Below are 22,457 nucleotides of genomic sequence, written 5' to 3'. Positions count from 1 at the left end.
TATTTAATAAACCTGTCACCCATGATTAATGGAGATTAGGTACAGGGCGAAAAATAGAAAAAAATAAATGCCTGATGTCAGATTATTAGATAATTGTCTGCTCATCTGGTGATTTGACCATCTTTTTCTAAAGTCTGATCAGCAGGCCTTTTGGATCATCTATAACAGAACTTGATTGCTTTTCATATTGTATTAAAGGACCACGTGAGGTGAGCTTACTGGATTTACTGAGGTCACATGAGGTCAAGTTACCTGCGGTCACAGGTGGAGGGCCGTGGGAACCTCCAGCTGTGAACTCAAATCACCTGAGTGATGTCACTGCCGATCACGCGGCTTACTCAGTCTCTGCCTGAAGCTCACAGTGGGCAGTCATGTTCTATGGCACTTGGTGTGAGCTTCAGATGTAACAGAGCTGGAATCGTTGTTAGACTTCGTGTGGATTACATTAGACCTGCAGGGGTGTTTTGGGGGCTAATTGGAAGTGTCAGACATGCTGGCACTCAGGATGGGGGCTTGTCTGACTGCAACCAATCACAGGTGCTGTATGGTGGGGAAAACGGTGCATACACAATGAAGGATAATGAGCAGCTCAGGAAGTGAATGAGTGGCCGTGGGAGCAGTTACAGCCGTGCCGGAGCTTCAGTAAGTATGAAGAGCTTCCTTCATTCATATTTTCTTTATTTCCCGAGATGCCGGATCTGTATCCAGCATACCAGAGTGCCTGGACCCGGCACTCAGGTATATTTGAAAACGTGTGGATCCGGACTTTTACAGTCCAGATCCGCCCAACAACTATTCGTTACGAGTGCCGGAATAGTACTTTGGGATTCGTTACGAATAATCCAAACACGAATAGTTACAACCATCACTAATGATAATCCCATCATCTACAAGATCAAAGTGACAGTCGTTAGAGGAAAGACCAAATATTGTGATGAGACATCCCTCAACGCAATGGTTTTTACCCAATTGATTTCCAATACAATTAACCCCAAGTAAGATTTATGCTTAAAAGTCAACTACTACAGTACTGTATTATTAATATAGAATTCGCATACCGGTTTAAACCTCAGTTGACCTCAATTTTAGAGGTTGCCTTAATTTGGATAAATCTCTAGTCTATGGTAGGTAGTCATGAGGACACCCAAAGAAGTAAATGAATATCTGTTAATTTCAGTAAGTATTTTATGGTATTACAGGATAGAGGACCTCCTTTTTCAGCTAATAGAGGTTGCCTATTTCTCCTGCCCTGGAGGTGATTTGGACATCATGCCTTCTGGACCTTTTCAGGGCTCCTATAATGGTCTATGAAGTGGCAGTTTCTGCCTTACTCTGCCTTTGATGTGATGCCAGTTTGTCGGTTTTATCCATTTCACAATGTTCTTACGACATCCCCCAGGTAACAACGAATTCTCAGAATTCTACCCTTCCTCATAAACATTATATTATTGCACTTAGACCAAACCATGACCTGTGTCCTGCACAAACCCATCATTCTTGATTTTCTAGAAGGAATTAAAGGACAGAAAGTTGTCGGACGACAAAGAAAACCTGACACTCCGAAGGCAATAAACTGTAAAAATACAAGTCGCGCAATCTGTTGACAAAACTAGAAGATAAGAGAATACGACCATTTACTGAACATTTCCCACAAACTGCAGTAGCAAAGTTATGTTGTCATAACATTTACACAAAGTGCAGGAGTTTTGAGGCAATTACGTCCCGACGATAAGAATCAACTCAAATTCATCTTATTCCAGTCACCTGTAATAAAGATGAAGTCACACGGTATAATGGTGATCAATATGGCCCTTTTCAATTACATACTTATGCAGATGGAGTATGTTGGAAAAAGATCTGTGTGATACAAATGTATGGTGCTGAAGGGGTTAAGGTTTCTTTACTGTCCTGCTGAGATTGACTTATAGCTGTTAATCTCAGCTCATTCTATAACCAACCACTTTGAAGGAGCCTGGCTCTGTAGAAGCTTTAGTGTTGTTTTGTTGCAGCTGACAAGCGTCTGGCTGGAGTAGCCTCTATACCCCTATGTAGATATTGCATTCAAAACCAGACGATTGCAGCTAGAAGAGTCATTTACCACATTAACAATGTATAGAGGGTATTTGTTTAATTTAATGTTACCTTCGTTGAAAATAATTGTGCTTTTCTTTAAAAAATAAAGAAAATTTCTAAGTGACCCTAAACCTTTGAACTGTAGTGTATGTATTTTCATCTTTAACATTTTAAAGTTAACAAAAAAGGAAAATAGACTGATGCAAAAGTTTGGGCACCCTAAATGGTTAATACCCCGTAGCACCCCGTTTGGCAAGTATCACAGCTTGTAAACGTTTTTGTAGCAGCCAGGAGTCTATCAATACTTGTTTGAGTGATTTTCATCCATTCTTCCTTGGAAACGTCTTCCACTTCTGTGAGATTCCTGGCTCGTCTTGCATGCACTGCTCCTCCTTAGAAAAGTCTTCCAGTTCTGTGAGATTCCTGGCTCGTCTTGCATGCACTGCTCCTCCTTAGAAAAGTCTTCCAGTTCTGTGAGATTCCTGGCTCTTCTTCCAAGCTCTGCTCTTACTTGGAAAACTCTTCCAGTTCTGTTAAATTCTTGGCTCGTCTTGGATGCACTGCTTTTTTGAGGTCTAGCCACAGATCTTCAATGATGTTTGGATCAGGGGACTGTGAGGGCCATTGTAAAACCTTTAGCTTGCGCTTTTTGAGGTTATCTATGGTGGATTTTGATGTGTGTTTAGGATTATTATTCATTTGTTTCTTCATAAGTTGCTGATGACCTCATGGAGTTTGTGTCTTGCACTTCCTCTGCTGCTGTGGATGTGGAGCTGTACTACCTCCATCTTTCTGCTGTCCACTCAGCTCTCTTCTCCTCTTCTGTAGGCTCATCATTGGCTGTAGATGTGGAGACCTCCATCCTCTACTGAGCGGTGAGTCCCGGCCATCTCCTCCCCCGCGCTCTCACTTAGCTGGGGAGAGCCAAGGTTATGGCAGAGCCACAAGAGAGCTTTTCAATAGGAAGAGACTCTTTCTGGTTCTGGGAACCATTGGGATTCACAAGCTTCCTGGTGAACCAGTCGGACGCAACCATTTATAGTATTATTACAGTTCATGGCCCGTTTATAGTTGTGAGGACCTCTACTCCCTTTGGGTCCCGGAGCAGCTACACCGGCTATATGTCTGTAGCACCCAGGGATATGGGGTACTTGGTTCCGGGCAGTGCCTCTATTGGGAATGTCACGATGTTGGCCATTACCTGGTTCCATGCCCTGGGCCCTTTTTGTAATGGGGATATTTACAGGGGATTTGTGAATAGTTTTGTGAAGTTATCCGTGACGCCACTTGCGGTGTTGCAGCTAAGTGTAGGGAGCCGCCGCTGCAGAATGTCTCTACTGGGGCTGCTGGTACTAGCAGCTAGTATGGCAGTCCCTCCGCATGTACGGTATTGCCCCAGCGGGTGTATGGTGCGGTGGGCGTCGGAAGGAGTCCAGACAAGTATTTAGTGCAACTGGTTTACTCACTTTTCGGGTGTTAACTGGTGGCCCGAGGCTGGCTGGTTTCGCCTCCAGGTCCCCTTCGTCTCAGTTCCAGTCTGGTTCTCTGGTACCTTCTTCCCCTGCACCTGTCTCTGGTAAGTGGGTTCCCGTGGTATTGAACACTGGGGGTCCCCGGTTTGTGGTTTGTCCATCTCTGTCCTCTCCTGACAGTAGAATGAACCCTGTGGGGTTGGAGTCTCTAGTCCTGTCCCCAGCTCTCTCTTTGCTACTGAGCGTTCGGATTCTTTAGGGTCAGCGAGGTCCTTGATAATCCCCTTTGCTGTGCAGGTGTTAACAGGTCGGCTTGAAGCTCTTTCCTGTACTAGGGTCCTGTACCTTGTTGGTGCATACTGCGTAGTTCCGGGAGTACTCCACCGGCAACCACCTCTACTGGGTACCAGGTCACCATCAACCCGAGTCAGGAAGTTGCTCAGTCACACCTTTATACTCCCACTGTCAAGTATGAACTGACTACTCTCCACAGTCTGCCCCTCCCACTTAGTCAACTAGTGGACTGGAGTGACTCCACCTCTAGGCGGCTATCCATGGTCCCACCCTAGCTAAGTACCATTGTATGGGGGATTATTGTGGAAAACTGGGATTACCTGGGTTTTTGTTGGCCCCGGCCCTGGGGTTCTGGGTCCCTAAGGGGGTAGGCCATGCATCCTGGTGGGGATGCAGAACCTTGTAGCACCCTGAGGTGTTCAGGGGTGCTACATGTCCGACCCTGGAATGTCAGACCATCACCGTGATACATATCTGAGAACGCGATTCTAGTTGTTTTTTACTTTCTGTAATTTTCCTAAAGAATGTTCACCAGTAATGCAGCAATCACGAAACCCTGTGTTCTCTTCAAGGACAGAACAATATGTTTAGTATAAGGGAAAGTCAAAGAAACTGTGACTTAAGCTACATAATGACAGTGAGTGATGACCATTGGGTGATATAATGTGGCACAATGGTCAACACAGAGCCTAAGAGATCCTAAACTAAATGCTGCACATTTATTACAACGGACTATAAGATAATCACTAATGGCTTCTAAATGCAATATGTGGGTAGTATCTTGGTGGATTGGCATACCATGCAATCAAGTGGTTATAGAGCATCTGTCACTTACCATAAGTATGTATTTTATTTATGTATCTATCATACAATATATCATTCATGTATCTATCATACAAAATATTCCCTTTTAAAGGGAACCCGTCACCAGATTTGTCCTTTATGAGCTGAGGCCACCACCACTGAGCTGTTATATACAGTATTCTGAAATAATATGTATATAAGAGCCCAGGCCACTCTGTATAGCATAAAAAGCACCTTTGTAATAATCACCTAGGGGGCAGTCCGGTCCGATGGGTGTCGCTGCTCTCGGTCCAGCACCTCTATCCTGTGCAGTCGCCGTCCTCCTGCCCAACCCATGCGGATGACACATACTATGTCATCCACACAGAGGCCTCCATTGCATTCCTGTTCACTTTGATCTTCCCTGCTGTGCGCAGAGCAAAGTTCTGTAATGCATAGGTGCGAGGAAAGGTCAAAGAATGCCGCGCATGCGCACTACAATACTTTGTTCTGCTCTCAGCCGGGCAGATCTAAGTGCGCATATGTAGAACCGCAATGGAGGCCTCTGTGTGGATGACGGAAGACACGTCATCCACATGGGGCTGAGAAGGAGGACGGCAATGGCCCAAAATGGAGGAGGTGCCGGTCCGTGAGTAGTGACACCCATCGGATCAGACTGCCCCCCTAGGTGACTATAAAAAAGGTGTTTTTTACGTTCTACACAGCGGCCTGGGCTCTTTTATACAGTATTCTGTAATGCTGTATATAAGAGCTCACTGGTAGTGGCTTATAGGGGACAAATATGGTGATAGGTTCCCTTTAAGGGATCTTTTTATGCTCTCTGGAGGTATATGATGTAAATAATATACCGTAAAATCTTCTTGAATCTTCCATTATGGAGGTTTGTATACTGTGACCATATTTCTTTGGCCTTTACTTATACATTGTTTTCTTTTGTAGTGACTGTGAACAAGGATCGAGTGAAGCCGAAACATTAAATTTAACAGCAACACATTAAAAATGTACAAGTTTTTTCATCAGTGTGCTGTGTTTGAACACTTAAAACTCAAAATTGAACTGTCAAAAAAGTTCTTTGTCTGGTTGAGTTCCCTTTTAAGAACAGAATTTTGTACATATATTATTGTGACATAATACAAGCTCCAATTATTTGTATTATTCACACTGTTATTGACAGCACCAAGAAGGAAAAGTCATAGACTTATGGAAATTACAAGAAGGATAGACATGTTAATGATATGCAAATTAAGAATAAATGGAAACAATTTTTTCAAATCATCACAATTAGTGATGAGCGAGCACTAAAATGCTCAAGTGCTCGGTATTGGAATCAAGCAGGTCAGACGCTCGGACAGGCTCCAGTACCAAGTATAATGGAAGTGAATGGGAAACTCGAGCATTTTCTGGCAGACCCTAAGGCCTGTTTCAGACGTCAGTGATTCTGGTACGTATGTGCTTGTTTTTATACGTATCAGAATCACTGATATACGCAGACCCATTATAATCAATGGGTCTGCACACACATCAGTGATTTTTCACTGACCGTGTCTCCGTGTGGCATATACTTGTGTCCGTGATTGACGCACAGAGACATGTCCGCTTTTTTCTGGTATCACTGATGTCCCACGGATGACACTATGGTGTGATCCGTGATACACGTACCAAAAAAACACAGACATTGAAAATAAAAAACATTTTAAACTTACCCGTCTCCAGCAACACTGTCTCCGGTCTCAGCTGCCTCTGCTTCAGAGCCGGCTGCTTATTCACATGCATATTCATGTAAGCAGGCACCGCCGACCCAGAAGTAGATGCAGCGGAGGTCAGCGCCGACCGGAAACACAGCAGAGTCGGAGAGTTCAGCACCACGGATAGCAGGAGCAGGGACAGGTGAGTATAAGTCCATGTGCAATCATGAAGTACGTATCACGTATCACGGATTGCACATGGACAACCCACGTGTGCTGTGAATCACGGCACATGGAGGGACACATGCATTTTTTACACATCAGTAAAAAACATCTGTGTTTTTCACTGACGTGTCAAACAGGCCTAACAGGAGGTCTGGGGGGCAGCAGGAAAATCGCTGAAATGGATGGAAACAGCATAGGGAAGACGCCTGGACACATCTGACTCCCAGGTCGCTACTCTGAGCAATGTTGTCACAGTATTTCTCCACTTTTACGTCACCGGTAAATGTAATTTTATCATTTTACTACCTTATCTGGGCATGCGGTGTGTGTGACATGGTCAGATACATCCTCCTGTTTAACCCCTTCACGACCGGATGATTTTTCGCTTTCCGGTTTTTTTTCGCCATTCTTCTTCCGAATTTTCTTGCAGAAAAAATATGCAAAAAAAGTATGATAGCACTATTGTTTTTGAGACATTTTATTCACTGTGTTCACTATTTGGTAAAACTGATAAGTGGTTGTGATGCCTCAGGTCAGTGCGAGTTTGTAGTCACCAAACATGTATAGGTTTACTCTTATATAAGGGGTTGAAAAAAATCGGAGGTTTGTCCGAAAAAAGTGGCACACGATTTACGCCATATTCCGTGACCCATAGCATTCTCATTTTTCGGGATCTATGCCTCAGTGATGGTTTATTTTTTGTGTCTCGCGCTGACGTTTTTAACAGTACCATTTTTGTGCAGATGCTATTTTTTTATCGCCTATTATTGCATTTTGTGCAAAATTTGTGGCGACCAAAAAACTTAATTTTGGCATTTGGAATTTTTTTGCCTCTACACCGTTTACTGATCAGATTAATTGATTTTATATTCTGATAGATCGGGCGTTTCTGACCGCGGCAATACCAAATGTGTGTATACTTTTTTTATTTTTTTAATCCTTTAATTTTAAATGGGGCAAAAGGGGGTGATTTGAACATTTATTATTTTTTTAAAACTTTTTCTTTTACTTTTTTTTATTTTACGAGTCCCCCTAGGGGGCTATATGGATCAACAATCCGATCGCTCTGCCATATCTGCTGATCACAGCTATACAGCTGTAAACAACAGATATGCTAATTTTCTGCCTCACTCGGCTCCGAAAGTAATTCATGTGAGCTACAGGAGTCATCACATGACATGACCATGACAACCCCCGAAGTCACGTGATCACCTCACGTGACTGCCGGTAAGTAAGTGTTAACCGCCGATGCCGTTATAATGGCGCTGTCATATATTGACAGCGCCATTTAAGGAGTTAAACGGCACCAGCAGCTAACGATTTTGCTTGTGCCTAGCAGGCACACATCTCAGCTGTGAAAATCAGCTGAGATGTGCGCCGATCGCGGCATGCTGCCGGCGACAGACCACGGGCAGTAACACTCTGACCGCTAGAACGTAATATTTACTGCCTACGGTCGTTAAGGGGTTAATTTATGAAGGAAACTCACAAAGACTATGCGGACAATCCAAGAACTGCCAAAAATTAGAAGAAATAGGGACTCTGATACACACTGTGTTAGACATAAGGCAGGGCCTCATACACATTCTGCTAAAATTGTTAGGTAGTGGGATGCCTAGACACATAATGCCTATGCACTAAGTACAAGGGCTGCCAATAATTAGAAAGAGGGACTGCAATAAACCCTGGAAGACACATAGAGGGCCTCAGAAAACACTATTTTCCTATTTTTAAGGAGTGGGACTCCTAGACTGGTAACGTCTATGCACTAAGTGCAAGGGATGAAAAACATTTATCCATGGGGAGGTTATGCATCTATATACGTAAGAGAATTGTAGAGGTAGGCCTTGTGCACATCCTGAAAAAATTATGAAGGAAGTCATCATACACACCCTGGAAAAAATAAAAGCAAGGATCACCTGAAGGCACGCTAAAAATTATAAGTGAGGCCCGCCTGTTTACCATCTTAAAATTTGGGACAAGGGCCGCTGATGACCCTCTAAAAATTTTGAGTAAGGGACGCTTGTTCACCCTCTTAATATTTTGGGGCAAGGTCCACCTGATGACCCTCTAAAACTTTAGAGCAAGGGCCACCTGCTGACCCTCTAAAAATTTGGAGAGAGGGCCGCATGCTGACCCAATTGATATGGTGGAGGAATAGGAGGACACAAAAAAGAATAAACGATGAACTGTTTATGCTTTTTTGGGTGGGAAAGGATGCATGGGAATACACCAGAAAAAAGGAACATTTGAATTGGCTTTAGGTTCAGCTACTGTCATCCGGTGGGGTTGAGAAGTGTGAGCCAATCCAGGCCTTGTTCATTTTGAGAAGAGTCAGCCTGTCAGCATATTCAGTTGAAAGGTGGATATGCCTATCAGTTATTAGGCCCCCGGCAGCACAAAAAACTTGCTCTAACAAAATGCTAGTAGCACGACAGGCCAGCACCTTCAAGGAGTAGAGGAACAGTTCATGCCATATGTCCAGCTTGGATACCCAATAGTTTTTTTGGCACAGAGGAATCAAGGAGCATGCTGGTATGGTCAATTCGGTATTCCTTCACTATCTTCCAAAACATTTCCCTCCTTGTCAGACTACTCTGCATATCAGAGCCTGAACACTGGGAGGGTCTAATGAAACTGTCCCAGACCTTTGAAAGTGCTCTCCTTCCTTTGTTGGAGCCGATGTGTGTCTCTCTCGTCTCTCTTACTTGATTGCCTAAGGAACTATGACCTCTGCCACTAGTGTTGTGAGATGGGAATTTTTGTACTAATTGTTCATCTACTAAGTCCTTCTGGTATTGCAACATTTTACTAGACCTCTATGACATAGGAAGGAGAGGTCGAAAGTTCTTCTAGCATGGGTTAAGAAGAGTGAATAACCACTAATCAGTGTTGGCCAAAATGTGTATAACGCTAGGGTTTCAGGAAAGGCAACGGGACATAAAGTCAGCCATGTGTGCCAGACTTCCAGGAGGACAACTCTCCATCTCCTCCTCCTCCTTTTCAACCCATCCACGCTGAATAGACGGGATGAAGCTGCTGTGGGTAATACCCTGTGTAGCGCAGACAACCATCTCATGTTCCTCCTCAGCCTCCTCTTCCTCATTATCACCCAGTCTGCGCTGAGAAGATGAGATGAGGCTGGGTTGGGTAGTATCACCCAAAATACTTTCTTCCTCCATCTCCACCTGGTCCACATGCAAAGTTTCCTATTTATTTGTGAATAGTGAGCTTGCGGCTGATATGGAAAACTTGGTCCAAGATGACAATGAGTGGGAGAATGTGAACTGGTATAGGAGGTTGAGGAAACCCTGATGGAACTAGGGCCAAAAAATCCTCGGCATTGATAGCACATGTGCCATCCCAGGATCCAACTCAGTCCCAGCTTCCAAAAGGTTCAACCACTGTGCCATCAGGGAAATGTAGCATCCCTGGCCACAAGCACTTGTCCATGTGTTGGTCATTAAAGGGAACCTGTCATCAGAAATTTAGCTATAAAGCTAAAAGTTCCCCCCTCTGCAGCTCCTGGGCTGCATTCTAGGAAGCTTCCTATAGATTTTGTGTCACCTTTTATCCCAAAATAAACACTTTATAAACTGGTACCTTTTCGTATGTAAATTTCTTAATTTTCCATGTGGGCGGGCTGTCTGATGTACGTTGCTGTTCCTCCATCATATTGACGCCGCCCCCGAACGCTGAATTTGAAAGTTCAGGACACCGCCCCTGGGTGCCCGTGGTCCAGCGCATGCGCTGTTCCACTGTAGCGGTGCCGTGCACTGTGTGCACGTGCGACCGCTGTGACGCTTTGCGCGGGCACGAGGTTATGGGCGGCGCTGTTAGTGTCATCAGTAAGTGCCGCCCATAACCTCGTGACCGCAATTTCCCCTATTCCTCCAGCGTTATGCGCAAGCGCTGGAGGAATGATGCCCGGACGTCCCCTCCTTCCCATCATGCTCAGCACGAGGTCACGAGGTTATGGGCGGCACTTACTGATGACACTAACAGCGCCGCCCATAACCTCGTGCCCGCGCAAAGCGTCACAGCGGTCGCACGTGCACACAGTGCACGGCACCGCTACAGTGGAACAGCGCATGCGCTGGACCACGGGCACCCAGGGGCGGTGTCCTGAACTTTCAAATTCAGCGTTCGGGGGCGGCGTCAATATGATGGAGGAACAGCAACGTACATCAGACAGCCCGCCCACATGGAAAATTAAGAAATTTACATACGAAAAGGTACCAGTTTATAAAGTGTTTATTTTGGGATAAAAGGTGACACAAAATCTATAGGAAGCTTCCTAGAATGCAGCCCAGGAGCTGCAGAGGGGGGAACTTTTAGCTTTATAGCTAAATTTCTGATGACAGGTTCCCTTTAAGTGCACCTTCCCAGTAACTGCGTTGGTCAGGGCATGGGTGATGGTATTGGACATGTGCTGGTGTAAGGCGAGGATGGCACACCAGGAAAAACAGTGGTGGCTAGGGACTGAGCCTTTTTGGGCCTGTGGGTGGATGGTTGAGTATTTATGTTTGCGTTCCAAGGCATGGGGTAATGACAGCTGAACGCTGCACTGGGACAAAGAAGCGGACGTGGTTGCTGATGGTGCTTGCTAATGTGAAACAACAGGTACAGGGCAGAAGACCTCCACATCTGCATTCTGGACAGGGAATTAGCAAGCACGTACCACAGAGGAAGAGGCAGTGGTGTCACCCGCAGACACTGGTTGTGGAACCAGGTGTTAGCCCCATTACGTCGGGTGCTTTGATGACATATTGCCCACACCTGTTACTTGCCATAGGTGAGTTTGAATGAGCATCACATGCATGAAACAAAGTGTTTTACCCACAATTTTGTCTAGCCCATTTTTCAGGTTTTATGTGAGATTATGACAAATTTGCCTTTTTTCCTCAATTTTTTGTGTTGTTCCAATACCCTCTAAAGGCCACTTTACACACAGGGATAAATCTTTGGCAGATCTGTGGTTGCACTGAAATTGTGGACATATTGTTCCATTTGTACACAGCCACAAACCTGGCACTGATTGTCCACAATTTCACTACAACCACAGATCTGCCGCAGATTTATCTCTGTGTGTAAAGTGGCCTTTAGGAGATAAACACGTGCATACCAGAACATGTGTAATTGCAATTATTTCCTGGGAGAAATACTTCATTTTTTGCAACAATTTCAAAGATGCCAACACTTAGAGCCATGACCATATTAATGCTTGCCTTAAAAATGTTCTGTCCTCGCTGAATTCACTTTCGCAAATCATCAAGATCCACTGCTGGCAGATTCCTTTGCACTTATTGACCAGTGATATCCTAGGTATGCTCAATGGGAGACATGTCCGGAGACACTGCAGGCCATGATACCAGGTTTAGACCACGCAGGCTGGCTGCTCACAGTAGCACCACCAACATGCAGCCTGGTGGTGCTACTGTGTTTCTTACGTCAATTTGGAGAAATGGCTGCACCACTGGTTCCACTACCAAATTGATGTAACCTTGAGCTGTTGGTGTTCCTGGAATGAATGCTAGAGGGTTCCAGCTATCATACATTAGGCCGTCCCACACCATGATTCCTGGACGTGGACCTGTGTGACATTCTCTTCTGAAGGCCTCTACTTGGCATTGCCCATATGATTTTCTAAGAGATGAAGAATGGCGTGTAGTGATCCATTCTGTACTAAAGTGTCACATACCAAGCCTATAGCATCAAACAGTGTCTACACAAACTATAAGAAGACATTGGCACTACATTTGACTATGAGCCAAATGTCCATCTACAGTTGTCCATTGACCTGACTTTACCGCTCTCAAAGGCTATCATGGTGCAAAGCAAGAAAGCAATGGAGGCTGGAATAGAGTTCTATTCTCATCAGTGATGATGAGTCCTACTTTTCACTTGGACTAAGTGATAGCTGGAGTTTGATCTCAAGAGACAACATTGACAACAACATTAGAACACAAAAAGAAAGGAGTTTTATAAGATACAAATATAAAAGGCTTTATCGGTATGAAATAGTTAAAACAAATTTCATTACTACAATACATAAATAGACAATCTGCATATATGGTGACACAATAAGACCTGAGATATAAAAGACAACAATAAGAGGTACAGTGGGTAAGCTTGGACCTGCGCTAAAGATGCACCACCTCCACACCGTTTAAAGTTTACCCTCCCTAGAATCAGACCAGCCACAATGGCTAAATTGTAAGTCCCAGCGGGAGAGGGGAAAAACGGTAAGGCATATTACCGGTCAAGGTGTCAGCGCAGGAACGAGCAGGCGGTTGGAAGAAGCTCCCGTGGAAACCCGACGTACGTTTTGCAGTACTATGCTGGCTTAATCATGGGCAACATGTTGACAACAACATGTAAAGTCTTTCACAAGGGGATGTGAGACTGTCCCAGAAGTCATTCTTCAACAGGACAACACCAGACCTTATGTTACTTTGATTTGCCTGCATGACCAAAACATCCTACCATGGGCGCAGCATCTCTGGACTTGTCTCTGATAGAGCCCACCTGGGACTTTATTTATCTACAATTGCAAAAAGAGCTGCCAGCAGCGGATCTTGATGATTTGCCCAAGTACATTTAGCACGGCAGAACATTCCTGAGACATTCACTAGTAACCTGATTGATAGAAGCCAAGGCTGTAAGTGCGGGGATTTCTACTTGTGGCACCCATACTCGATACAAGTAAATAGTAAATAAATTTTGAATGTGTGTATATATATATATATATATATATATATATATATATATGTATGTATATATATATATATATATATATATATATATATATATATATATATATATATATATATACATATATACTGCTCAAAAGACTAAAGGGAACACAAACAACACAATGATATTTTAGTGTTCTCTTTAGTTTTTGAAACTATATATATATATATATATATATATATATACATACATATATATATATATATATTAATATTTAAAACTGAGAGTCATGGAATTATGGAAATCAAAGGATGTATACATATGTTAATGATATGCAAATGATGGTAAATTGGGGACAAAATCAAAAACATGAATATATATATATATATATACTGCCATATATAGCATGCAAGCATTTTATATATATATATATATATATATATATATATATATATATATATATAATTATTACGTATTAGAACTTATTTATACATGATGTGCATAATCTGTGTATTATTTGATATATGCACAGCATGTAGTATACATATGTAATATATACATACTACACTAGATGTGTATAACTGTATGAATATGTGTATAAATAGTATCTGTTGTCTATGTCAGTATGTGTGTGTGTGTGTGTGTGTGTGTGTGTGTGTAAACATATGCAGAATCCATGTAGCTATCTATCCATTTATCTAGCTGTATATATGTATCACTTGTGTGTTTGCATATATGACAGAGAACATATATGTATATGTATATATATATATATATATATATATATATATATATATATATATATATACATACACACACACTGAATTGGACTCTGCATATGTCTGCATAGCTATTTACACACACACACACACACTTGCATAGGTAATAGATACTATTTATACACAAATTCATACATTTCTACACATATACTGTAGTGTACGTATTACATATGTATGCTATATGATGTGTATTTATCAAATAGAAACATTATGCACATGACATAATATATAAGTAAATCCACACACATAATCGGCATAGTATAAGTACACACATATTCTTATTCTTGCATAAACATACTCCATGATCCTGATAACACATAATACTGTAGAATTTTGTAAAAGGAAAATAATGGAAGTGTCTGAAAATATTGGAGAATCACTTTCATCAGCCCAAGCACTGCATACATCGCCCACACATCCAGCTTACCTGAGCGAAGCCCCCCATCATTTCCTGGAGGAGCGATCCAGCGCCAGCTCAGGTGGGTACAGCTAGTGCCAGTGCCCAACACTGCGGATAGTGCAGCACAGCGCCAGCTCCGGTGGGCACAGGTAATACACACAGCGCCTGCTCCGCAGGGCACAGGCAGTAAGGACGTGGCAGCAGGTGCGCTGGTTTCTAATAGATCGGATTCTCCTCGGCAGGGTGGGCTGGATGCGGTGGGCTGGATGCGGAGGGCTCCCGGTCCCGCAGGTTGGGATGAGCGTCCCGGCGGCTTCCTGCCTGTAATAATACTGGGGACACCGGCAGGATACAGGGAGCCGCCTACTGCCGGCAATCTCTGCTCTGCTGCCTCCAGTACAGCGCTGCTCTCTATATACCGGTCTATTCTACCATTATACCTGCTGTCTATAACCTGTCTATTCTATTATATATCGCTCCCCCTGATCCTCTCTATTCTATCATACATCACTGCTCTCTATTATCCTCTCTATTCTATCATACATCACTGCTCTCTATAATCCTCTCTCTATTCTATCATACATCACTGCTCTCTATTATCCTCTCTCTTCTATCATACATCACTGCTCTCTATAATCCTCTCTATTCTATCATACATCACTGCTCTCTATAATCCTCTCTCTATTCTATCATACATCACTGCTCTCTATTATCCTCTCTCTTCTATCATACATCACTGCTCTCTATTATCCTCTCTCTTCTATCATACATCACTGCTCTCTATAATCCTCTCTCTTCTATCATACATCACTGCTCTCTATAATCCTCTCTCTTCTATCATACATCACTGCTCTCTATAATCCTCTCTATTCTATCATACATCACTGCTCTCTATAATCCTCTCTCTTCTATCATACATCACTGCTCTCTATAATCCTCTCTCTTCTATCATACATCACTGCTCTCTATAATCCTCTCTCTTTTATCATACATCACTGCTCTCTATAATCCTCTCTCTATTCTATCATACATCACTGCTCTCTATAATCCTCTCTCTTTTATCATACATCACTGCTCTCTATAATCCTCTCTCTATTCTATCATACATCACTACTCTCTATAATCTTCTCTCTTCTATCATACATAACTGCTCTCTATTATACTCTCTCTATTCTATCATACATTACTGCTCTCTATAATCCTCTCTCTTCTATCATACATCACTGCTCTCTATTATCCTCTCTCTTCTATCATACATCACTGCTCTCTATTATCCTCTCTCTTCTATCATACATCACTGCTCTCTATAATCCTCTCTCTTCTATCATACATCACTGCTCTCTATTATCCTCTCTATTCTATCATACATCACTGCTCTCTATAATCCTCTCTCTATTCTATCATACATCACTGCTCTCTATTATCCTCTCTCTTCTATCATACATCACTGCTCTCTATAATCCTCTCTCTTCTATCATACATCACTGCTCTCTATAATCCTCTCTCTTCTATCATACATCACTGCTCTCTATAATCCTCTCTCTTTTATCATACATCACTGCTCTCTATAATCCTCTCTCTATTCTATCATACATCACTGCTCTCTATAATCCTCTCTCTTTTATCATACATCACTGCTCTCTATAATCCTCTCTCTATTCTATCATACATCACTACTCTCTATAATCCTCTCTCTTCTATCATACATCACTGCTCTCTATTATCCTCTCTCTTCTATCATACATCACTGCTCTCTATAATCCTCTCTCTATTCTATCATACATCACTGCTCTCTATTATCCTCTCTCTTCTATCATACATCACTGCTCTCTATTATCCTCCCTCTTCTATCATACATCACTGCTCTCTATAATCTTCTCTCTTCTATCATACATCACTGCTCTCTATTATCCTCTCTCTTCTATCATACATCACTGCTATCTATTATCCTCTCTCTTCTATCATACATCACTGCTCTCTATAATCCTCTCTCTTCTATCATACATCACTGCTCTCTATAATCCTCTCTCTTCTATCATACATCACTGCTCTCTATTATCCTCTCTCTTCTATCATACATCACTGCTCTCTATTATCCTCTCTCTTCTATCATACATCACTGCTCTCTATTATCCTCTCTCTTCTATCATACATCACTGCTCTCTATTATCCTCTCTCTTCTATCATACATCACTGCTCTCTATTATCCTCTCTCTTCTATCATACATCACTGCTCTCTATAATCCTCTCTCTTCTATCATACATCACTGCTCTCTATAATCCTCTCTCTTCTATCATACATCACTACTCTCTATAATCCTCTCTCTTCTATCATACATCACTGCTCTCTATTATCCTCTCTCTTCTATCATACATCACTGCTCTCTATAATCCTCTCTCTATTCTATCATACATCACTGCTCTCTATTATCCTCTCTCTTCTATCATACATCACTGCTCTCTATTATCCTCCCTCTTCTATCATACATCACTGCTCTCTATAATCTTCTCTCTTCTATCATACATCACTGCTCTCTATTATCCTCTCTCTTCTATCATACATCACTGCTATCTATTATCCTCTCTCTTCTATCATACATCACTGCTCTCTATAATCCTCTCTCTTCTATCATACATCACTGCTCTCTATAATCCTCTCTCTTCTATCATACATCACTGCTCTCTATTATCCTCTCTCTTCTATCATACATCACTGCTCTCTATTATCCTCTCTCTTCTATCATACATCACTGCTCTCTATTATCCTCTCTCTTCTATCATACATCACTGCTCTCTATTATCCTCTCTCTTCTATCATACATCACTGCTCTCTATTATCCTCTCTCTTCTATCATACATCACTGCTCTCTATAATCCTCTCTCTTCTATCATACATCACTGCTCTCTATAATCCTCTCTCTTTTATTATACATCACTGCTCTCTATAATGCTCTCTATTCTATCATATATCACTGCTCTCTATAATCCTCTCTCTATTCTATCATACATCACTGCTCTCTATTATCCTCTCTCTTCTATCATACATCACTGCTCTCTATTATCCTCTCTCTTCTATCATACATCACTGCTCTCTATAAACCTCTCTCTATTCTATCATACATCACTGCTCTCTATTATCCTCTCTCTTCTATCATACATCACTGCTCTCTATTATCCTCTCTCTTCTATCATACATCACTGCTCTCTATAATCTTCTCTCTTCTATCATACATCACTGCTCTCTATTATCCTCTCTCTTCTATCATACATCACTGCTCTCTATTATCCTCTCTCTTCTATCATACATCACTGCTCTCTATTATCCTCTCTCTTCTATCATACATCACTGCTCTCTATAATCCTCTTTCTTCTATCATACATCACTGCTCTCTATTATCCTCTCTCTTCTATCATACATCACTGCTCTCTATTATCCTCTCTCTTCTATCATACATCACTGCTCTCTATTATCCTCTCTCTTCTATCATACATCACTGCTCTCTATTATCCTCTCTCTTCTATCATACATCACTGCTCTCTATTATCCTCTCTCTTCTATCATACATCACTGCTCTCTATAATCCTCTCTCTTCTATCATACATCACTGCTCTCTATAATCCTCACTCTTCTATCATACATCACTGCTCTCTATAATCCTCTCTCTTCTATCATACATCACTGCTCTCTATTATCCTCTCTCTTCTATCATACATCACTGCTCTCTATTATCCTCTCTCTTCTATCATACATCACTGCTCTCTATTATCCTCTCTCTTCTATCATACATCACTGCTCTCTATAATCCTCTCTCTTCTATCATACATCACTGCTCTCTATAATCCTCTCTCTTCTATCATACATCACTGCTCTCTATAATCCTCCCTCTATTCTATCATACATCACTGCTCTCTATAATCCTCTCTCTTCTATCATACATCACTGCTCTCTATAATCCTCTCTCTTCTATCATACATCACTGCTCTCTATAATCCTCCCTCTATTCTATCATACATCACTGCTCTCTATAATCCTCTCTCTTCTATCATACATCACTGCTCTCTATAATCCTCTCTCTTCTATCATACATCACTGCTCTCTATAATCCCTATTCTATCATACATCACTGCTCTCTATTATCCTCTCTCTTCTATCATACATCACTGCTCTCTATTATCCTCTCTCTTCTATCATACATCACTGCTCTCTATAATCCTCTCTTCTATCATACATCACTGCTCTCTATAATCCTCTCTCTTCTATCATACATCACTGCTCTCTACAATCCTCTCTCTTCTATCATACATCACTGCTCTCTATTATCCTCTCTCTTCTATCATACATCACTGCTCTCTATAATCCCTATTCTATCATACATCACTGCTCTCTATAATCCTCCCTCTATTCTATCATACATCACTGCTCTCTATAATCCTCTCTCTTCTATCATACATCACTGCTCTCTATAATCCTCTCTTCTATCATACATCACTGCTCTCTAAAGTCCTCTCTATTCTATCATACATCACTGCTCTCTATAATCCTCTCTATTCTATCATACATCACTGCTCTCTATAATCCTCTCTATTCTATCATACATCTCTGCTCTCTATAATCCTCTCTCTTCTATCATACATCACTGCTCTCTATAATCTTCTCTCTTCTATCATACATCACTGCTCTCTATTATCCTCTCTCTTGTATCATACATCACTGCTCTCTATTATCCTCTCTCTTCTATCATACATCACTGCTCTCTATTATCCTCTCTCTTCTATCATACATCACTGCTCTCTATTATCCTCTCTCTTCTATCATACATCACTGCTCTCTATAATCCTCTCTCTTCTATCATACATCACTGCTCTCTATAATCTTCTCTCTTCTATCATACATCACTGCTCTCTATTATCCTCTCTCTTCTATCATACATCACTGCTCTCTATTATCCTCTCTCTTCTATCATACATCACTGCTCTCTATTATCCTCTCTCTTCTATCATACATCACTGCTCTTTATTATCCTCTCTCTTCTATCATACATCACTGCTCTCTATAATCCTCTCTCTTCTATCATACATCACTGCTCTCTATAATCCTCTTTCTTCTATCATACATCACTGCTCTCTATTATCCTCTCTCTTCTATCATACATCACTGCTCTCTATTATCCTCTCTCTTGTATCATACATCACTGCTCTCTATTATCCTCTCTCTTCTATCATACATCACTGCTCTCTATTATCCTCTCTCTTCTATCATACATCACTGCTCTCTATTATCCTCTCTCTTCTATCATACATCCCTGCTCTCTATAATCCTCTCTCTTCTATCATACATCACTGCTCTCTATAATCCTCACTCTTCTATCATACATCACTGCTCTCTATAATCCTCTCTCTTCTATCATACATCACTGCTCTCTATTATCCTCTCTCTTCTATCATACATCACTGCTCTCTATTATCCTCTCTCTTCTATCATACATCACTGCTCTCTATTATCCTCTCTCTTCTATCATACATCACTGCTCTCTATAATCCTCTCTCTTCTATCATACATCACTGCTCTCTATAATCCTCTCTCTTCTATCATACATCACTGCTCTCTATAATCCTCTCTCTTCTATCATACATCACTGCTCTCTAAAGTCCTCTCTATTCTATCATACATCACTGCTCTCTATAATCCTCTCTATTCTATCATACATCACTGCTCTCTATAATCCTCTCTATTCTATCATACATCTCTGCTCTCTATAATCCTCTCTCTTCTACCATACATCACTGCTCTCTATAATCCCTATTCTATCATACATCACTGCTCTCTATTATCCTCTCTCTTCTATCATACATCACTGCTCTCTATAATCCTCTCTCTTCTATCATACATCACTGCTCTCTATTATCCCCTCTCTATTCTATCATATATCACTGCTCTCTATAATCCTCCCTCTATTCTATCATATATCACTGCTCTCTATTATCCTCTCTATTCTATTATACATCACTGCTCTCTATAATCCTCTCTCTATTCTATCATACATCACTGCTCTCTATAATCCTCCCTCTATTCTATCATATATCACTGCTCTCTATTATCCTCTCTATTCTATTATACATCACTGCTCTCTATAATCCTCCCTCTATTCTATCATATATCACTGCTCTCTATTATCCTCTCTATTCTATCATATATCACTGCTCTCTATTATCCTCTCTATTCTATCATACATCTCTACTATCGATAACCCTCTCTCTATCGTACACCACTGCTCTTGTTAATAATCTCTCTTTTCCATCATACATGCCTCTTCTCTGTAACCCTCCTTCTGTTATATCACTCCTCTCTATTATGGATCACTTTTCTCTCTAACACTCTACTATTTATCAGATAGCCCTGTTCTCTCTCTCTCCTATCCTACATAGTACAGTTGAAAATGGAATCAGTTGAAAGGACCTTAGCCCTCTTGTTCTCAAGATCCCTGATATTGTACCCCCCATCCCCCACCCTCTACCTATTGCCAACTACAATGTTATGCTATACCCCAGTGACATTTTAGGATGGAATTACCCTCTTTATATTGTCAACAGGGATGGAATGGTCTCTGTTGCAGGGGTTATCATTGCGATCGGACCGTAGGTTCGGGGGCCCGAGGACCTCAGCTAGTGGGGCACCACCAATGGCGACAGGCCACGTGACTGCTATGGGGACCGGTGCCAGCATTGGCACCGGGCCCCCCCACATGCGGATCGCACTTTCAATTGTATCGGCAATACAGTTGAAAGCAATGATGAGAGAGTGAGCGGCGCGCTGCCTCCCTCATTCTCCCGCTGTGTGTGCGCTCTGACATGTCAGCACAGCAGAGTGCGATGACGTCATCACTGTGCACTGTGCTGAGATGTGTAGAGCAGGAGAACAATGGACACGCTGAGGAGACCGGAGCAGCAGGGGAACAAGAGGTGAGTATTTATTCAATCATGGTGGCCAGACGACTAAGGGGGTGCATTAAACGAGATCAAGGTTGTATGCTACTAAGTGGGGGCTGCATAATGGTATATGGGGGTGCATAATACTGTATGCATTATAATACATGGAGGACTATGGGGGGTGTATTATAATACATAGAGGAATATGGGGAGTGTATTCTAATATATGGAGGACTAAGGGGAATGTATTATAATATATGGAGGACTAAGGGGAATGTATTATAATATATGGAGGTCCATGGGTGGGGCATTATAATATACGGAGGACAATGGGGAGTGTATTCTAATATATAGATGACTATAGGGAGTGTATTCTCATATATGGAGGACTAAGGGGGGTGTATTATAATATAAGGAGGACTATGGGGAGTGCATGATAATACTGTATATGGAGAACTATGGGGCGTGTATTACAATACATGGAGGACTATGGAGGTGCATTATAATACATGGAGAACTATGGGGGGTGTATTATAATACATGGAGGACTAAGGGGGCTGTATTATAATATATAGAAATATGGTGAGTGTAATCTAGTATATGGAGGACTAAGGAGGTGTATTATAACATATGGAGGACTATGGGGGGGTGTATTATAATATATAGAGGACTATGGGGAGTGTTATCTAATATATGGAGGACTATGGGGAGTGTATTTTATATATGGAGAACTATGGGGAGTGTATTACAATACATGGAGGACTATGGGGGGTGTATTATAATACATGGAGGACTATGGGGGTGTATTATAATATATGGAGAACTATGGGGGGAGTGTATTACAATACATGGAGGACTATGGGGGGTGTATTATAATACATGAGGACTATGGGGAGTGTATTATAATATATGGAGAACTATGGAGGTGAATTATAATACATGGAGAACTATCGGGGGGTGTATTATAATACATGGAGGACTATGGGGAGAGTATTATAATACATATAGGACTATGGGGAGTGTGTTATAATACATATAGGACTATGGGGAGTGTATTATAATACATATAGGACTATGGGGGAGTGTATTATAATACATATAG

General features: G+C 41.7%; 1 protein-coding gene across 2 annotated transcripts in view; it reads right to left on the bottom strand.

Moving 5' to 3' along the window:
• The window catches only part of SCNN1B (sodium channel epithelial 1 subunit beta), a 128,968-nt gene that overhangs the window by 78,990 nt on the left and 27,521 nt on the right, over window positions 1-22,457 (bottom strand). Inside the window, exon 1 of one of the 2 annotated variants that reach the window (XM_075318126.1) lies at window positions 14,456-14,789. The exons of the other annotated variant lie outside the window; for it this stretch is intronic. Within the exon in view, the coding sequence (XP_075174241.1) occupies window positions 14,456-14,476 (21 nt within the window). The 5' untranslated portion in view covers window positions 14,477-14,789. Of the gene's footprint in view, window positions 1-14,455; window positions 14,790-22,457 lie in introns of those variants that run through there. 2 annotated transcript variants of the gene reach the window in all.

Source organism: Anomaloglossus baeobatrachus, chromosome 7 (assembly GCF_048569485.1).
Source record: "Anomaloglossus baeobatrachus isolate aAnoBae1 chromosome 7, aAnoBae1.hap1, whole genome shotgun sequence".
In the NCBI taxonomy this organism is placed as follows: domain Eukaryota; kingdom Metazoa; phylum Chordata; class Amphibia; order Anura; family Aromobatidae; genus Anomaloglossus; species Anomaloglossus baeobatrachus.
Note: the sequence above shows the minus strand (reverse complement) of the source record. Positions and strands in the feature narration are given on the sequence as shown.